Raw genomic sequence first — 19,146 nt, 5'->3', positions numbered from 1 at the left:
CACACACTAGCTCAGAATGCAACTGATCTAGGAGATTATTTTGAAACCTGTTGATTCCTTAGTGAAACCTATCCAGTTGGCCCTCTCAGTGGTGGGGCAAGCTACAGATTCAATTGGTATACACCAGTCATCCATAAAGCAGTTAGCAGAGATTTTAGAAATTTTATTTAAAATGCCAGTTTTGTTAATTTCAAAGAGTCAGGTAGTTTCAGGCTCCAAAGGGGCAAAAGGTGTATTTATCTAGTATTTGTATTGCTGTTTGAATACATATATATATTTAAGAATTAATGATCTTTCCTGTGCTCTAATGCCCCCATTATCTGGGGATGTGCCATGATTTTCAGATGTATCTGCTGGGAAGGCAGGGATAGGCAGAGATGGTGTCTCACCTGTGAGTCCTCTGGGCCTAGTCTTCAACTCTGCTCCTCAGCTTCAGTTCCAAATATAGGAGATGTGAATCCCTGGACTAATCCGCAGACTTACTGTGGTCTCTAAAATTGTCTATGAGCAGAGGCGCTCTGCTCCCCAAGGAGTCATTAAAACCATCTGCTCTGAGCCAACTAGTCCAAACCCAAGTCTAGTTTTAGGAAAACAACTTTCACATTAAAGGCATGTAATTGAGGACTTCCCTGGCGGTCCAGTGGTCAGGACTCTGTGCTTTCACTGCCAAGGGCCTGGGTTTGATCCCTGGTCAGGGAACTAAGATCCCGCAAGCTGTGTAATGCTCCCCCTCCCCCGGCAAAAAAAGCCAAAACAAAACAAAAACAAAAACAAAAAAACAAAAACGGCAAGTAATTGTTCTAATGAGCTTGAAAATATATTTGCTTATGATTGCAATAAGATAAGTCAGCCTTGGTTCAGATCAGAGCCAGCGTGTTAGTAGGACTAAATAATAATGATAATAAAAAATAAGAGTAGCAGGTAGTAGTAGCAGTAGTAAATTAATTCTGGTTTTGTGATTAGGGGTGAAAATTCTGGAGGCACACCACTCAGGATTGGAATCCAAGCTCATCCACTTACTAATCATATGACTGTAGGCAAGATACTTAACCTTCCTGTGCTTCTGTTTCCTCAGTTGTCAAGTGGGGATAATAGCAATACTCTTCAGTGGGTGTTGAAAGGATAAAACTAATTAAAACATTAAAATTAATTAAATTTCTTTCTTGTGTTACCGTTACTGTTTTCATGATGTTAATGGTATCTGATATTTACTGAGTACTTGCCACATGCTAAACACTATTCTAAGCCTTTTACACATATTGTCTCACTCAATCTCCAACAGTTCTATTATCTTCAGTGCAGATGAGGAACATGAATACTTCAAGTTAAGTAACTTGGGGCTTGAAACAAGCAAACAAGCCCAGAGTTTAGATCTTTCTCCTTAACACTATTCTGCCTTCTGTCAATTATAAGGTGCTATTAAAATGATGTCTTCTGCATTATATTCATTTATATTGTCATATTTAATCATATAAATATCTGATTCCATATGTAATGGTGTTATTTCAATGAATGCCATCTAAATAACAAATCTTATCCATATTGATTTTATTCTAGTGAGCAATGTTGTTGCTATTTTCATGCATTTCTAACTTATAAAAAACATTGCTAATAGTGTATGCATATGAACCAGTGAGAGTCTTCAATTGCAAGCAACATAAATAGACTCCGGATATTTTCAGCAGACCAAGAGCCACCAGGAAGACTGTAGAGTCAGGTTGAAAGCTATGCCCCAAACCCCTGCAAGGAACTGGGCAAGTGAGGACCCCCCTGAGGTTGCTGCTGAACACTAGGAGCTGCAGCATGTATTATAAGTACAACCACTGCAGTACGCTGGGCACTAAGGACACTAACATCAGCCCTGCTGTCCCAGAAACTGGATCTTGCTGCCTCAGCAATACTGCCAGGGTCTTAACGCTGCAACTTCGATGGATGTACTTATCTCTTATTTCCCTGAAGAAAGAAATGTTCCTTTGATTTACCATATTGGCTGGGAGGCGTAGATTTCAGGAGCCTCCACTTGGACCTTCCAGTGCAATAGCCTTTTTCCATGGATCAGAAGACTAAATGGGGTGAGGGGGAGATTCTGGCAGTTGTTGCCCAGATGTATTTCATTTATAAATCAGAGTTCTATTGGGCCCACAATGAGGTAAAATTGGGTCAACATTCCACTTTTAGCATGAATCCTATAAGCACCCTCTCTGATTGATGGACTGAAATATTAGTGTAGTTCAGAGCCTGTATGTAATAACCCCTGAAAGGTCTGAGTATTTCCCTTTTCTCATGAAAAATTACCTTTAAATGGCCTTAAATATACTTTGGAGTGGATGAGGAATGAGAGTCACAGAATAGATAATGTGATATTATTGCAATTTTTTTCATCAAAGGTACTCAGCCTCTTCCTAATTCAAGGGATTCTGGGTCTCTGAATTGATTCTACTCTGGGAATTACATGAGTAACTCTTACTACATTTCACGGTATTTCAAATCAGGCCCCTGTTCTCTGACCCTGGAGTGTTTGGGGTCATACATATCAAGTATAGAAGCTTACTGGGCTGTCTATCCATGGTTTTAAGAATGCCGTGCTTAGTTAGCTACCCCTAAAGATCCCAGATGTTTTGGATACCATATTATGAATGATTGCCCTATCAAACTTGGCATGGTGCTATGAACACATACATATATATGGTTGCTGCCACTTCAGGGTTTTGGTATTATTATTGAAATTTGATCTCATTTCAGATTTGGTATCTCCCACCCACATCTCTGGGCTACAGACAATGTCTATTTCAGTTCTTCTTAAAAATAATTATGCTCCTTCACCAATGAATTTCTCAGTGCCATGGAGTAGAAGATGCTTCTGAGCTCTCCTTGGAAGGTGCATACATTGGCAATGGACTGCACATGATAAACTCATGTCACCATTCCACATCTTTCCAAACATTCGATTACTTCTGAATATACCAAGGAATTTTGTCTGGCTTCTAAATTCACTTTACAGAGGGAATCCTTCATTTTAGGTTTTAGTTAACCAACTAAACAAGCAATTAGAACCACGTCCATATGTTCTAGCTAACGTATGATATCTAGACTGTCTGGTGGTTGCAACTATGGTTGACCCTTGAAAACCCAGGTTTGAGCTGTGGGAGTTCACTTATATGCAGATTTTTTTCAGTTGTAAATACTACAATACCAAATGATTTATGGTTTGTTGAATCCGCAGATATGGAACTGCAGAATCAAGGAATCCAACCGCATATAGGGAGTGCCGACTATAACTTAAAAGTGGATTTTCTACTGTATGGAGGATCAGTGCCCCCAAGCCCCACTTTGTTTAAGGGTCAACTATACATCATAAATTCAAATGATCTAATAGTATATTCTTCTTTCCTTAGTTTAGTACCTTCATACCATTCCTATACACAGGTATGAAATAAATTGGGAAAATACTAAAATTCTTTGATATACATATCTTATATTCTCAGCTTTGACTTAATGTCTCCTGGAGTATGCTGGGAGCTTAAAAAAAACCTAAGGGTAACGCATAAGGAGTATTGATTTATCTTTTAAAGTAATTTTCTCAGGTGAAGTCATTAAAGGGTCCTCAAACAAGGTAGGAACAGCTTCATCATACAGGCAAAGAGGAGCTTCTTTGGCTGGCACACTCTATAGGAGAGTTTGAGGTTCAGGGTAATTTGAGTCATCCAAATTTTCCAGTATATCCTCATTTCCATTATTTTCTGATCAATGTTTAAATTCCACATGATAGACCTATGGAGCCTCTGAACTCAAGTGATACAATATATCAACTGACAGAATCAATGTTTGCCCTAGGAATTATGGCTTAGTCATCGATACTCCTCCGTTTCACTCCATTACTTAGGCAAAGTAATATTTACAAATATGAATCTGTAATTCTCTTTGAGGTTTCTAGAATGATTAGAAGAGGTAATCCAACACCACAGTAAATGAATTTCTAAAGCTCTTCATTCTGATCTAGGGCATTATGTCATCAAAGACTTGCCTTCAGTGGGCAGTTTATTTTAGGGGATCACAGGTGATATTTAGTTAACGATTTTAAACCATATGCCATGAGAATCCCAAGTCTCTTCTTTTCATATTAGTTTGATATTTACTGCCTTTAGTCACAATCAACCCATACACACACACACACACACACGCGCGCGTTTACACACAAGCACTTATTTTTCCCAGAAGGATTTCTATTTTGGATTGAAATTATGCCTGCTACACTGTATCTTTGTTTCTTCTTGCGTGCCCCAATACAATTAGAATTAGTTTAGAAATCCCTCAAAAGTTTTCATTAAAAATTCTAATGTAGGGCTTCCCTGGTGGCGCAGTGGTTGCGCGTCCGCCTGCCGATGCAGGGGAACCGGGTTCGCGCCCCGGTTTGGGAGGATCCCACATGCCACGGAGCGGCTGGGCCCGTGAGCCATGGCCGCTGAGCCTGCGCGTCCGGAGCCTGTGCTGCGCAACGGGAGAGGCCACAGCAGTGTGAGGCCCGCGTACCACAAAAAAAAAAAAAAAAAAAAAAAAAAATTCTAATGTACACACAAAAATAAGTTTGTAGATACTCTTAAGATGACACATATTTATATGAGCACGTATACCTATAATTTTCTCTGTCCTGATGGATTTTCAGTGGAATTTTCACAAACAAGTAATGTGCTCAAGGACCTACATCCCCAAAGACCCTGAATCTCATAAATACAGCCTTGCTTTACAATGACAATTCTTTGACATTTGTCCTTATCGTTGACGTATAAACATCTTCAGGGAATAATTTTCCTCTTCTATTGATACAAGAATGTTTGTTTTTCATTTTTTTAAAAAATAAATTTATTTATTTATTTATTTATTGTCTGTGTTGGGTCTTCGTTTCTGTGCAAGGGCTTTCTCCAGTTGCGGCGAGCAGGGCCCACTCTTCATCGCGGTGCGCAGGCCTCTCACTGTCGCGGCCTCTCCTGTTGCGGAGCACAGGCTCCAGATGTGCAGGCTCAGCAATTGTGGCTCACGGGCTTAGTTGCTCCGCGGCATGTGGGATCTTCCCAGACCAGGGCTCGAACCCGTGTTCCCTGCATTGGCAGGCAGATTCTTAACCACTTTGCCACCAGGGAAGCCTTGTTTTTCATTTTTGTATTAGAACTTAAGGTTTGGGTATTTCAAAGAAATAATCGTTTGTTGAGCATCCACTTAGAAAATGAACAGTACTTTATATTATCATGTACGTCATCTTATTCAACACACGAGTCCTATGAGGTATTTTTTTAAAAAACAAATAAATAATGAAGGGTTGAAGAATTTATATAAATCATCTAAGATTCCATAGATAATCAGTGGCAAAGCTAGAATCTGATTCCAGGCCTATATGGCTGCAAAAGCTCATGGCATTACCCTTTGCTTCCATACCATTATTGGCACTCAGAACAGGCTCTGAATTTCCCCGTCATCCTTCCTCCACAATTTTGGGAGTAGCCTTCATTCTCCTTTTTGTTCATTCAGCTGTTAACCACAACGTAACAGTACATATTCAATATTTTTGTGTATTATCTTCTTTACTCTGTCTTTGAATGTTATCTCCATTCAACTGGAGCTAAGCACGGTTATTTTCAAGTCTCCTTATTTTCTCTTGAATCAAGAAGTCCTGATTCCATCTCTCTTTAACTCCCGAAGCCTTTTTCCTGTTTTCTTTGGCACTCACAATTATCAACAAAATCTCATGTCCTCAGAATCTCTTTAGAACATTCCATTCTCTTCACTGTCCTTTTCAATGGATACTTTGCTACCCCGAGGACATTTTTTTCTCTACAGTCTTCTCAAGTGATGTATGTTTTTTCTCTTACTCTTCATAGCCCTGGGCCTGGTACTTGATAGTATTCTTTCTCCCCCATTGCCACTTGTAGACATTTTCTCTCTCCTACCTGCAAACACTTATAGCTGAGTTTACATCATCAGACTCCACTAACCAATCCTCCTTATCTTCCTCCACCTTTTGCAAGCACCTACTACCGGCATTATGTCTCCTCATCCTTGGAAGTTTTTGGCTTTGGCTTGCTCTTTCTCCCTTAAAGGTATTCCTGTCACAATTCCTGATGCACGAGAATTGGGTTTTAATATCTCCACGTAGAAGATCCTTTGAACATCACAGCCTCTTAGTTTCTTTTTTTTTTTTTTTTTTTTTTTTTTTTTTTTTTTTTTTTGTGGTATGCGGGCCTCCCTCTGCCGGGGCCTCTCCCGCTGCGGGAGCACAGGCTCCGGACGTGCAGGCCCAGCGGCCATGGCTCACGGGGCCCAGCCGCTCCGCGGCATGTGGGATCCTCCCAGACCGGGGCGCGAACCCGGTTCCCCTGCATCGGCAGGCGGACGCGCAACCACTGCGCCACCAGGGAAGCCCCCTCTTAGTTTCTTGATCTCTCCTCCAAACATCTTCTTTTCCCCCCTACCATATCCAGTCACTCTCATCATCAGAGTTTAGACTTTTAAATATTGTCATTTGCCAACAACTGTAGCTTTTAATCTCATTTTAAGCATCCCAAATTGTAACGATCACCACCTCCTATCGTTCTAGCTCATTCTCCCTAGTAGAATAATTAAAGCAAATCTTCAGTCCCCTGGGGGCCTGGCACCTTTTTGCAGGCTTTACTCATTTCATGTACTCACTTCACCTTTGCTCAGCTTAAATGTAATGGTTCTTTCACTCTCTACCTTACACCTACCCTCAAATGCCATACCTATCCCCTTTGTTGCTCTGCAAAAAGAAAATCCTAGTTAAATTTGATTCCTTATCTACTAAGGACCCATAATGGTTCAGTTGAAAACAGGGGCACATCAATTTTCTGGGTCAGGGCACTGAAGGAGGCCCTTTATCATCTGCCTCACAGAGTTGTCATTACCGTGTAGCCATTTATTTATATGAATTACTAGATTGCAAAATCATCCTTTTAAGAGTAAAGACATTACTTATATATTAACGTAATTGAAAAACTTTTTGAACATATAATTGAACCAAATATATGTTCTGATATTCTATATTCTTTTTACAAATTACAGAAAATATTTGTGTTATATAAATATGGTAATGAATTGGCTCCAGGAATGAGCTTTGATCTCAGCTCAGTTGTCAGAAAGCCATTTAACCTAAAATAAGTTACCTAACTTCTTTAGATCTCAGTTTATAACTTTGTAAAATGAGAGAGATGGAATGGATGGAGTGGCTTTTTGAAGCCTGGCATTCTGTGAGTTTATGAGAAAGCTCTCATGCTTTTCTTTTTTTTTTTTTTCTCATGCTTTTCTTGCTTTTTCTCAAACAAGTTGATATGGGAAAGAGCTTTCCAGAAGCTGACCTAAAGGTGTGATTTTTCTCAGACAGGGGCTATTCACACGCACCTCTGGAGTCTTTCAGGAGTAACCTGATCAATGTGTCTGGTTTCCTTTCCCGAGTTGGCTCACTATTATGAATCAGACAGCTTGATCCTAAGATGATGCCATCTCTTTTTCCAAACTGCAGTCTCTCCAGGTTAACTTGTTCATGATTTGAGCACCTTTTTCTACACTCTGCCTCTTTTCAAACTTCCTGGATATTGGTTCATCTTTCCTCTAACTATGATACCTGTTTAAATTCAGGATTCATATGACTGCTCAGCCTCTTTCATACAAGAAATGATACCTCAGATATCATTTTAAACAGTTGTTCTTTTCCATGGGAGCTGGCCCATTCTGACATTTCTGCTCCCTTTCACCATGTCTTTGGCTTAGAAGATAGTTACTGGGTCCCTCATACCATCTAGTGGCTGTCTCTAGGATGTGCTCATGTGAGTCTATTCCTTACAGACCACCTAAACTAATTATATAAGGCAAATGTGACTTGAATGTGTTAAGTTGAAAAAAAAAGATTTTTCTGAGTATTCCTGGCCTTCTATCAATGCACATTTATATTCTCAAGTCTTACACAAGGTATTGTGTGTGAAAATATTTTCCCCAGATATTTACATGTGAGTGTGTATGTTGGGATTTTGTTATTATATAGCTATTGTAAAACTAAGTATGCAGATTATACTATTTTCTTCTATTCTAATATCCACTTGTTTTTCTTTCAGTGGATGTCATTCTCAGTATAAATGGGGACTGGAAACTACACAACTGTAACAGAGTTCATTATTTTGGGGTTAGCAGAGGATACTACAGTTCGTGCCATTTTATTTATTGTGTTTCTAGGAATCCACGTGGTCACCTTAATGGGCAATGTCAGCATAATCATGTTAATCAGAAGCAGCCCTCAGCTTCATACCCCAAAGTACTTTTTCCTCTGCCATTTGGCCTTTGTAGACATTGGATACTCCTCATCATTCATACCTGTCATGCTCATGGGCTTCCTCAGGGAAGGAACCTCTATCCGTGTTGCTGGTTGTGTCGCTCAGCTCTGTTCTGCAGTCACATTTGGGACGACTGAGTGCTTCTTGCTGGCTGCCATGGCCTATGACTGCCATGTGGCCATCTGCTTGCCCCTGCTCTACTCCACCCACATGTCCCCCAGAGTTTGCATTCTCTTAGTGGGGGCTTCCTATTAAGGTGGGTGTGTGAATGCTTGGACATTTACTGGCTGTTTGTTAAGCCTGTCCTTCTGTGGACCAAATAAAGTCAATCACTTTTTCTGTGATTATTCACCACTTCTGAAGCTTTCTTCTTCTCATGATTTTACTTCTGAAATAATTCCAGCCATTCTTCTGGCTCCATCATTGTAGTTACTGTGTTTATCATCGCTTTCTCTTACATCTGCATCCTTTTCTCAATCCTGAAGATGTGCTCTACTGAGGGGCAGCATAAAGCCTTCTCCACTTGCACCTCCCACCTCACAGCAGTCACTCTGTTCTGTGGGACCATTACCTTCATTTATGTGATGCCCAAGTCCAGCTACTCAGCTGAACAAAACAAAGTGGTGTCTGTGATCCCCTGTTGAACCCCCTCATGTACAGTCTCAGGAACAAGGAGGTTAAAGAGACCATGAGAAAATGAATGGCTAGAACACATTGGTAGTCCTTCTAAAGTAATCTGATTTTTAATAATAAGCACTGTGTAATGAAGACCTCTCCTGCAGATGAATAAATAATGTACTAAGTAAATTTCAGTGTATATTCATAGTATTCTAGACTCACAAATTTCATTTCTTGTTATTCTCAAGAAAATTTTCAGTGTAAAAAAATAAATGTACATTCACCAAGATAGGAATATTAGCAAAAAAAATTTTATTCTCACTTTACCCACCATTTCTTGCATCTACAAGTACAAATCTTTTCAAATAAGTTCTATGCTCTTTGAATGCAGTCTTCGGAAATAACTGCTGGAAGCACCTGAAACTCCTTGAGTGGGAAACAAAGAGTAGTGTTGCCGTCCATGATCTTGTCATCTGACAGAGATGGTGTCCATGATGTACAGATAATCTAAGGATTGAAATCAGTGATGCTGGTAGTTGTAAAGCTTCTGCTGCTTTGTGGTCTGAGGCTGAGAAACAGGATTCCTCCCACAATACCTCTGCAGGTGAGCCTCAGCAAGCCAAATCAGAGGATATCTGAAAGCTCCATTTATCTTAGCTCTATCCTTTCAGGGATCTATTCTACGAAATATGTTCAAGAGTTTCCAGAAGAAAGACTATTGGGGGCTAATTGGCATGACCTGGCTCCTTTCTAGATCAAAAAAGTAAGGTTCCTTTTTTTGTTTTGTTTTGTTTTTATTTTTTTATTTTTTATTTATTTTTTTTTAACATCTTTATTGGAGTATAACTGTTTTACAATAGTGTGTTAGTTTCTCCTTTACAACAAAGTGAATCAGTTATACATATACATATGTTCCCATATCTCTTCCCTCTTGCGTCTCCCTCCCTCCCACCCTCCCTATCCACCCCTCTCCCACTAATCTCTTCATGACATTTTTTTTTCTTAGATTCCATATATATGTGTTAGCATACGGTATTTGTTTTTCTCCTTCTGATTTACTTCACTCTGTATGACAGACTCCAGGTCTATCCACCTCATTACAAATAACTCCGTTTCATTTCTTTTTGTGGCTAATATTCCATCGTATATATGTGCCACATCTTCTTTATCCATTCATCTGTTGATGGACACTTAGGTTGCTTCCATGTCCTGGCTATCGTAAATAGAGCTGCAATGAACATTTTGGTACATGACTCTTTTTGAATTATGGTTTTCTCAGGGTATATGCCCAGTAGTGGGATTGCTGGGTCGTATGGTAGTTCTATGTTTAGTTTTTTAAGGAACCTCCATACTGTTCTCCATAGTGGCTGTATCAATTTACATTCCCACCAGCAGTGCAAGAGGGTTCCCTTTTCTCCACAGTAAGGTTCCTTTTTTAAAGGTTATTTCAATTTTATCAAATATGTGCTACATACTTCTGTAATGTATGTTAAACCATTTCTTTCCCTCCTGGTCCTATTGCCTCTGATACTGAAATTCTCAGATTTCTTGCACATAATTTCACTGGAACTTCTGTATTAGCCCTGAAAACTCTCTCTTTAAGCCAGACGGTTTCACTTATAGAATTTAAAATTATTTGTATTCTTTGTGTTTTTTCTCCCAGTTGTTTTATTCTGAGTGGATATTTTTTAATAAAAAGGGATAATATTTTTAAGGATATCATTTTTCCTTTAATAATATAAATACCAGATTAATCTTAATATAATTATATCATGTGATCTTTCTATTTCATCATCAGCAATGATTCTACTGTCCACAATATTAAGTCCAGAGTGAGATTAACTTCATGGCAGTGTGAGACATCTCTCCTTTCTGTTCCCCCTTTTAAACAATTAATTAGGCATCCATACATGAACAGAAGTGCCTCAGTGGGAATTGTGGGATCCAGACCATACACTAAGGGATCCAGGAGGAGTCTTGCCCACCTGTGCATCTAGTAATAGGCAGAAAGAACTTAGTATGGGCCTCAAAATCAGCAGGAACCAGTGAACCTGCCCCAGTTCCTTGGCCCTGGCCAAGGAAAACCTGGAGAGTGCATACTTGGGCAGAAACCTATGGATCAGAGAGAATTTGTAGAAATTCAACCTTCCAGAGAAGTGATTCCAGCATGCTGTTGGAGCAAAATAATAATAATAATAATAATAGTAATAATAAAGCATGAGTTTGGATGCAGTGAAGACTGTAACTTTGCCAGTGCCATTGCTTCCCCAAGGAAACACTGCCTGGGGCAGAACTAGCAGGCAGTGTCCTCTCCTGCATAGGAAAAGGATAGCAGTGAGTGAGTGCTTGGGTCCCCTGGCATTTCAAGACACTGCTGGAGAAGCCCATTTAAAAAAGTGTTACTGAGGCAGGACCTTCATGATGGGCAGGGGAGGGAAAAGATCAGAAGAGAAGCAGATAAGAATGTTAAAGGGCATTAAAGGGATGTAATTAAGCTGACTGTAATTCAGCAAGAAGTCCACCCATCAGCCTCTGGGAGCAGGTGTGTCCATACAAGGTCAGGGAAAAATCCCAGATATAATAGGACCAATGAAGACTATACCCCACTTAAAGGCAAATAATAAAGTTGTGAGGGGATGTCTGCTACTTCAAATGCAAAAAACTATCACGTAAATTTACAAGGAATGTGAAGAATCAAGAAAATATACCATCACCAAAAGATAACAATAATCCTCCAGTAACTGAACTCAATGGCACAAAATATTGCAGTGTGACAAAGAATTCAGAATAGCTGTTTTGGGGAAACTCAACAAGCTACGAGAAAACACAGAAGGAAAATATATGAAAAGATGAGAAATTTAACAAAGAGATAGAAATAATAAAAAGAATCCAACAGAAATCCTGGAGCTGAAGAATGCAATAAATGAAATGAAAAATACTATAGAGGGCATCTGTAGTAGATTAGGCCAAATGAGAGATAGAATAAGTGATCTAGATAATAGAACTTTGAAATAACCCATTCAGAGGAGAAGAAAGAAAAGAGCATGAAAAAGAACAAAGAAAGACTATATGATCTTTGGGATGTCATCAAATGTACAAATATTAAAATAATTGGTGTTCCAGAAGGAGAACAGAGGGAGAAGAGGGCAGAAGGTTAGCTAAGAACTTCCCAAATCTGAGGAGAGACGTGGACATCCAAGTTGACAAAGCTAATAGATCACCCTATTATCTCAATGCAAAAAGACCTTGTCCAAGGCATATTATAATGAAACTGTCACAAATCAAAGATAAGAAGAGAATGCTAAAAACAGTCAGAGAAAAAAGATTGTAACCTACAAAGGAACCTTCATTCCAATAGATTTCTCGGCAGAAACCGTACAGTCCAGGAGAGAATGGAACGATATATTCAAGGTGTTGAAAAAATTGCCAGTCAAGAATACTCTATCCACTGAAGTTATCCTTCAGAAAGGAAGGAGAGGGACTTCCCTGGTGGCGCAGTGGTTAAGAATCTGCCTGTCAATGCAAGGGACACGGGTTCGGGCCCTGGTCTGGTAAGATTCCACATGCCGTGGAGCAACTAAACCCGCCGCACCACACTACTGAGCCTGCGCTCTAGAGCCCGCAAGCCACAACAACTGAGCCCGCGTGCCACAACTACTGAAGCCCACGTGCCTGAGCCTGTGCTCTGCAACAAAGAGAAGCCACCTCAATGAGAAGCCCGTGCACCGCAACAAAGAGTAGCGCCTGCTCGCAGCAACTAGAGAAAGCCTGCGTGCAGTAACAAAGACCCACACAGCCAAAAACAACTGTTCTGAGATTAAAAGTTTATTTAAAAAAAAGAAAGAAACGAAGGAGAGACGATTTCCCAAACAGAAGGTGAACGAGTTCATAATCACTAGATGTGCCTTGCAAGTAATGCCAAAAGGAGTTCTTCAAGCTAAAATGAAAAAGTATTAACCAATGACATGAAAACATATGAAAATATACAAAGGTAAATATACAGTCATATTTAGAAAACTCTAACTCTGTAATATGATAGTGTGTTAACCATTCAACTATAGGATAAAGGTTAAAGGAAAAGAGTATTAAAAATAAATATAGGGCTTCCCTGGTGGCGCAGTGGTTGAGAGTCCGCCTGCCGTTGCAGGGAACACGAGTTCGTGCCCCGGTCCGGGAAGATCCCACATGCTGCGGAGTGGCTGGGCCCGTGAGCCATGGCCGCTGAGCCTGCACGTCCGGAGCCTGTGCTCCGCAATGGGAGAGGCCACAGCAGTGAGAGGCCCGTGTACTGCAAAAAATTTAAAATAAATAAATAAATAAAATAAATAAATAAATATAGTACTACCACCAACCCCATTCTCTTGATTGGCTCCTGGGTTTCTGGAAGCCAGGCCTCTGCCTAACACCCTGGTAAGAGATTGGAAAATTCCTTTCAAGGGAAACTGACCTAAGAGAAAAGACCTAAATATTTGGATATTTGGGATATTTTCTAGTGGAAGAGCAGATCTGCATCATCCTATAGGGATGCCCGTGGTGGATGAGCACTACACATGCATGCAGACATTCATTCAGTAGTAAAGCACCTCACTGTAGCAAGCTTTAAGCCGCAGTGTTGCTGAAACTGGATCTTTCCTTGTTATCAAACAAGCGTATGCTAAATATATTCTTATGTATGACATTATTATAATGGAATTCACCTATAAAGATATAACTATTTACAGGTGAGATCTATTATAAGCTTCTACATTTCTGTTCTATTGGTACCTGTGCCCAACAAAGAATGTGTCACTTTTCCTTAGGAATAAAATCATTTTATTTGTAAAAAAATAATAAATATAGCACTATAATTTGTTAGTGAATACACAATATAAAAAGAGGTAAACTGTAACATCAAAAAAGGAGGGAATAAATGGTGGAGCTTATGTATGTGAAAAAATTTAAGTTGCTAACAGCTTAAAAAGGATTGTTATATCTATAAGATGTTTTATTAAGCCTCATGATAACCTAAAAAGCAGAAACCTAGAGTAGGTTCACAAAAGATAAAGAAAGGGGGAATAGAGCATACCACCATGGAAAACCACCCATTTATAAGTGTAAGCAGAAACAAAGGAAAAAAGTAATAACTGAACTACAAGACTGCCAGTAAACAATTAATAAGATGGCATTACTAAGTCCTTATGTATCAATAATTGCTCTAAATGTAAATGGATTGAATTCGCCAATTAAAGGCACAGAGTGACTAGATGGATAGAAAAAAAACAAGAGCCAACTGTATGCTGCCTATAAGAGACATTACAGATTTAAGGACACACATAGGCTCAAAGTGAAGGGATGAAAAAAGATATTCCGTGCAAGAAGAAGCAGGGGTAGCTATGCTTATATCAGACAAAATAGACTTCAAGCCAAAATGGTAACAAGAGACAAAGTCATTATATAGTGATAATGGGGTCAATTCATCAAGAAGATATAACAATCATAAGTATATATGTATCCAGCATTGGAGCACCTAAATATATTAAGCAAATACTAACCGATCTGAAGGGAGAAATAGACAACCATACAATACTAGTACAAGACCAATACTCCACTTAAGCAATGGATGGATCATTCATTCAGACAGAAAATCAACAAGGAAACATTGGACTTGAACCATGTTAGACAAAACAGACATATATAGACTAACAGACATATGTAGAATATTCCATCCTACAGTAGCAGAATAACATTCTTCTCAAATGCACACAGAATATTTTCCAGGATAGATAATTTGGCGGGCCACAAAACAATTCCCAGCAAATTTAGGAAGACTGATCATACCAAGTATCTTTTCTGACTACAATGATGTAAAACTAGAAATTAACAAGAGGAAAGCTAGAAAATCTATAAGCATATGGAAACGAAATAACATACTCCAGAACAAACAATGGCTCAAAGAAGAAATTCAAAGAGAAATTTTAAAATCTCATAAAAAATGAAAATAGAAACACAACCCACCCAAACCAATGGGATACTGCAAAAGCAGTTCTGAGAGGAAATTTTACAGCAATATATGCATTTTTAAGAAAATAGAAAGCTCTCTATAAAATAGATAACTAATAAGAACCTGCTGTATAGCACAGGGAACTCTACTTCTCTTTGCTGTACAGTAGAAACTAACACAACATTGTAAAACAACTATACCCCAATAAAGAAAATTTAAAAAAGAAAGAAAATAGAACGCTCTCAAATAAAAAACTTAACATTAAACCTCAAGGAACTAGCAAAAGAAGAGCAAACTAAACCAAAAGTTAATAGAATAAAGGAAATAACAAAGATCAGACTGGAAATAAATGAAATAGAGAACAGGAAAGCAATACAAAATATTAACAGAACTAAGAGCTGATTTTACAAAAAGATAAACAAAGTTGACAAACCTTTAGCTAGACCAAATAAGAAAAAGGAGAGAAGGATCAAATAAAATCAGAAATTAAAGGGGAAACATTATAACTGCTACCTCAGAAATACATAGGATCATGAGAGACTTACTAGAAACAATTATATGCCAACAAATTGGATAACCTGGAAGAAATGGATAAATTCCTAGAAAAGCCCAACATGCTAAGACTGAATCAGGGAGACATATTAAATCTGAATAGACCAAAAACAAGTGTAAGGAGATTGAATCAGTAATAAAAAGCCTGCCAACAAAGAAAAGCCCAGGACCAGATGACTTCATTTGTGAATTCTACCGAATATTTAAAGGCGATTTAATGCCGATCTTTTTCAAACTCTTCCTCCAAAAATGAAGAGGAGGGAACACTTTCAAATTCATTTTATGAGGTCAGCTTTACTCTGATACCAAAGCCAGATAAGGACACTGAAAGAAAATAAAACTTAGACCAATATCCCTGATGAACATAGGTGCAAAAATTCTCAAAAAATATTAGCAAATTGAATTCCACAATGCATTAAAAGGTCATACATCCTGCACAAGTGGGAGTTATCCCTGGAATGCAAGGATGTTTCAACATAGGCAAATTAATAAATGTGATACACCACATTAATAGAATGAAAAATAATTATCGTATAATCATCTCAGTAGACTCAGAATAAGCATTTGACAAAACGCAACATCCGGGCTTCCATGGTGGCGCAGTGGTTGAGAGTCCACCTGCCGATGCAGGGGACACGGGTTCGTGCCCCAGTCCTGGAAGATCCCACATGCCGCGGAGCGGCTGGGCCTGTGAGCCATGGCTGCTGAGCCTGCGCGTCCGGAGTCTGCACTCCGCAACGGGAGAGGCCACAACAGTGAGAGGCCCGCGTACCGCAAAAAAAAACAAAAACAAAAATGCAACATCCTCTCATGATTAAAAAAAAAACCCTCAATAAATTGGGTATAGAAAGAATATACCTCAACATAATAAAGGCTATATTCGGCAAACACACAACTAACATTATACTCAACAGTGAAAGATTGAAAGCTTTCCCTCTAAAATCAGGTATAGGACAAGGGCGCCCACTCTCACCACTCATATTTAACATGGTACTGGAAGCCCTAGCTAGAGCAGTTAAGCAGTACAAAGAAATAAAAGGCATCCAAATCAGAAAGGAATAAGTAAAATTGTCATTTGCAGATTATATGATCTTATATACAGAAAATCCTTAAAAAAATAACAAAAACACTGTTAGAACTAATCAATGGATTTAGTATAGTTGCTGGATATAAAATCAACATACAGAAATCAGCTGTATTTCTATACACTAACAACAAAATATCTGAAAATGAAATAAAGAAAACTATCTCATTCTCTATAGCAATCCTGAGAAAGAATAACAAAGCTGATGCATCACACTTCCTGATTTCAAACTACACTACAAATCTATAGTAATTGAAACAGTATGGTACTGGCATAAAAACAGACACATAGACCAATGGAATAGAATAGAGAGCCCAGCAGTAAACCCCCATATATACCGTAAACTAATATTTGACAAGGGAGCCAAAAAGATGCAATGGGGAAAGGATGATCTCTTCAACAAATTATGTTAGGAAAACTGGATAATCACAAACAGAAAAGTGAAATTGGACCCCTAATTTATACCACTCAGAAAATTAACTTAAAGTGGATTAAAGACATAAACATAAAACCTGAAACTGTAAAACTCCTACAATAAAACATAGGGAATAAACTTCTTAACACTGGTCTTGGTGGTGATTTTTTGGATATGACACCAAAAGCATAAGCAACAAAAGCAAAAATCAACAAATGAGACTACATCAAACTAAAAATCTTCTGCACAGTAAAAGAAACAACAAGTGAAAAGGCAACCTACAAAATGGAAAAAAAATATTTGCAAACCATATATTTGATAAGGGGTTAATATCCAAAATATATAAATACCTCATACAAATCAATAACAAACAGACAAACAGAAAGACCCTCCAGAAACAATCCTCTTAAAAAATGAGTAGAGGATTTTCCAAATGTCTTGCAGTACATAAACATGGGATATCTTTCCATTAATTTGTGTTGTCTTCACTTTCCTTCATCCGTGTCTTTTAGTTTTCAGACTATAGATCTTTCACTTCCTTGGTTAAGTTTATTCCAGGTATTTTATTCTTTTTGATGCAATTGTAAATTGGATTGTTTTCTTGATTTCTCTTTCTGGTAGTTCATTATAAGTTTATAAAATAACAGATTTCTGTAAATTAATTTTGTATCCTGCAACTTTATTGAATTTATTTATTAGTTCTAATAGTTTTTTTGGCAGAGTCTTTAGGATTTTCTATATAGAGTATCATGTCATCTGAAAACAGTGAGTGTTTTACTTCTTCCCCTTCCAAGTTGGATGCCTCTCCCCCTTTTTTTCTTGTCAGATTGCTGTGACTAGGACTTCTAATGCTATGTTAAATAGAAGTGGCAAGAGTGGGCATCACTGTCTTGCTCCTGAGTATGATGTTAGCTGTGGGTTTGTCATAAATGGCCTTTATGTGTTTAGGTATGTTCCCTCTATAACAAATTTGTTGGGAGTTTTAATCATGAATGGATGTTGAGTCTTGTCAAATGCTTTTTCTACATCTGAGACGATCGTGTGATTTTTATCCTTCATTTTGTTAATGTGGTGTATTACGTTGTTTGATTTGCAGATAGCCAATCTTGCATCCCTGGATAAATCCTACTTGATCGTGAAGCATGACCCTTTTTATGTATTGTTGAATTCATTTTGCTAATATTTTGTTGTGAATTTTTGCATCTATCTTCATCAGAGATATTGGCCTGTCATTTTCTTTCTTTGTAATATCATTGTCTGGTTTTGGTGTCAGGGCAATCTTGGCCTTGTAGAATGAATTTAGAAATGTTCCCTTTTCAATTTTTTGGAATAGTTTGAGTAAGATTGGTGTTAACTCTTCATTAAATGTTTAGTAGAATTCCTCTTTTAAGTTGTCTGGTCCTGGATGTTCGATTGTTGGGAGTTTTTTTTATTACTGATTCAATTTCATTACTAGTAATCATTCTTTTTGGATTTTCTGTTTCTTCCTGATTCACTCTTAGAAGATTGTATGTTTCTAGGAATTTATCCATTTCTCCTAGGTTGTCCAATTTTGGGTGTATAAATGTTTGTAGTATTCTATTATGATTGTATTTCTGTAATATTGGTTGTAACTTCTTTTTCAAATCCAATTTTATTTATTTTGGCCCTTTTGTTTCTTGATGAGCCTGGCTAAAGGTTTATCAATTTAGTTTATCTTTTCAAAAAACCACCTCTTAGTTTCATTGATCTTTTCTGTTTTTTGTCTCTATTTTATTTATTTCCAATTGTTTCCTTCCTTCCGTTGACTTTGAGCTTTGTTTCTTCTGCTTTTTCTAATTTCTTTAGGCAGAAAGTTAGGTTGTTCATTTGAGTTTTTGTTTTGTTTCTTGAAGTATGCCTGTATCGCTATGAATTCCCTCTTAGAACTGCTTTTACTGTGTCCCATAGATTTTGGAAAGTTGTGTTTCTATTTTCAGTTGTCTCAGGATATTTTTTGATGTCCTCTTTGATTCTTCATTGACCCATTGGTTTTTCAGTAGTATGTTGTTTAACCTTCACTTGTTCATGTTTTTTGCAGTTTTGTTCTTTTAGTTGATTTCTAATCTCATAGTATCATTGTTGGAAAAGATGCTTGATATGATTTCAGTCTTCTAAACTATTGAGACTTGTTTTGTAGCCTAGC

At 38.1% G+C, this 19,146-nt stretch overlaps 1 protein-coding gene across 1 annotated transcript; it reads left to right on the top strand.

The window, feature by feature from the left end:
- Window positions 1–8,120: 8,120 nt before the first annotated feature.
- Window positions 8,121–9,033, top strand: OR5P3 (olfactory receptor family 5 subfamily P member 3). The gene is given in 3 exon segments (XM_024118722.2): window positions 8,121–8,736; window positions 8,739–8,963; window positions 8,966–9,033. Coding segments are annotated over 3 exon segments (891 nt in total). The 5' UTR covers window positions 8,121–8,138.
- The last annotated feature ends 10,113 nt before the right edge of the window (window positions 9,034–19,146 follow it).

The sequence above is a fragment of the Physeter macrocephalus genome, chromosome 16, assembly GCF_002837175.3.
Source record: "Physeter macrocephalus isolate SW-GA chromosome 16, ASM283717v5, whole genome shotgun sequence".
Lineage (NCBI taxonomy): Eukaryota > Metazoa > Chordata > Mammalia > Artiodactyla > Physeteridae > Physeter > Physeter macrocephalus.
The sequence above is the reverse complement of the archived record's forward strand: the minus strand, read 5'-3'. Positions and strand labels throughout refer to the sequence as shown.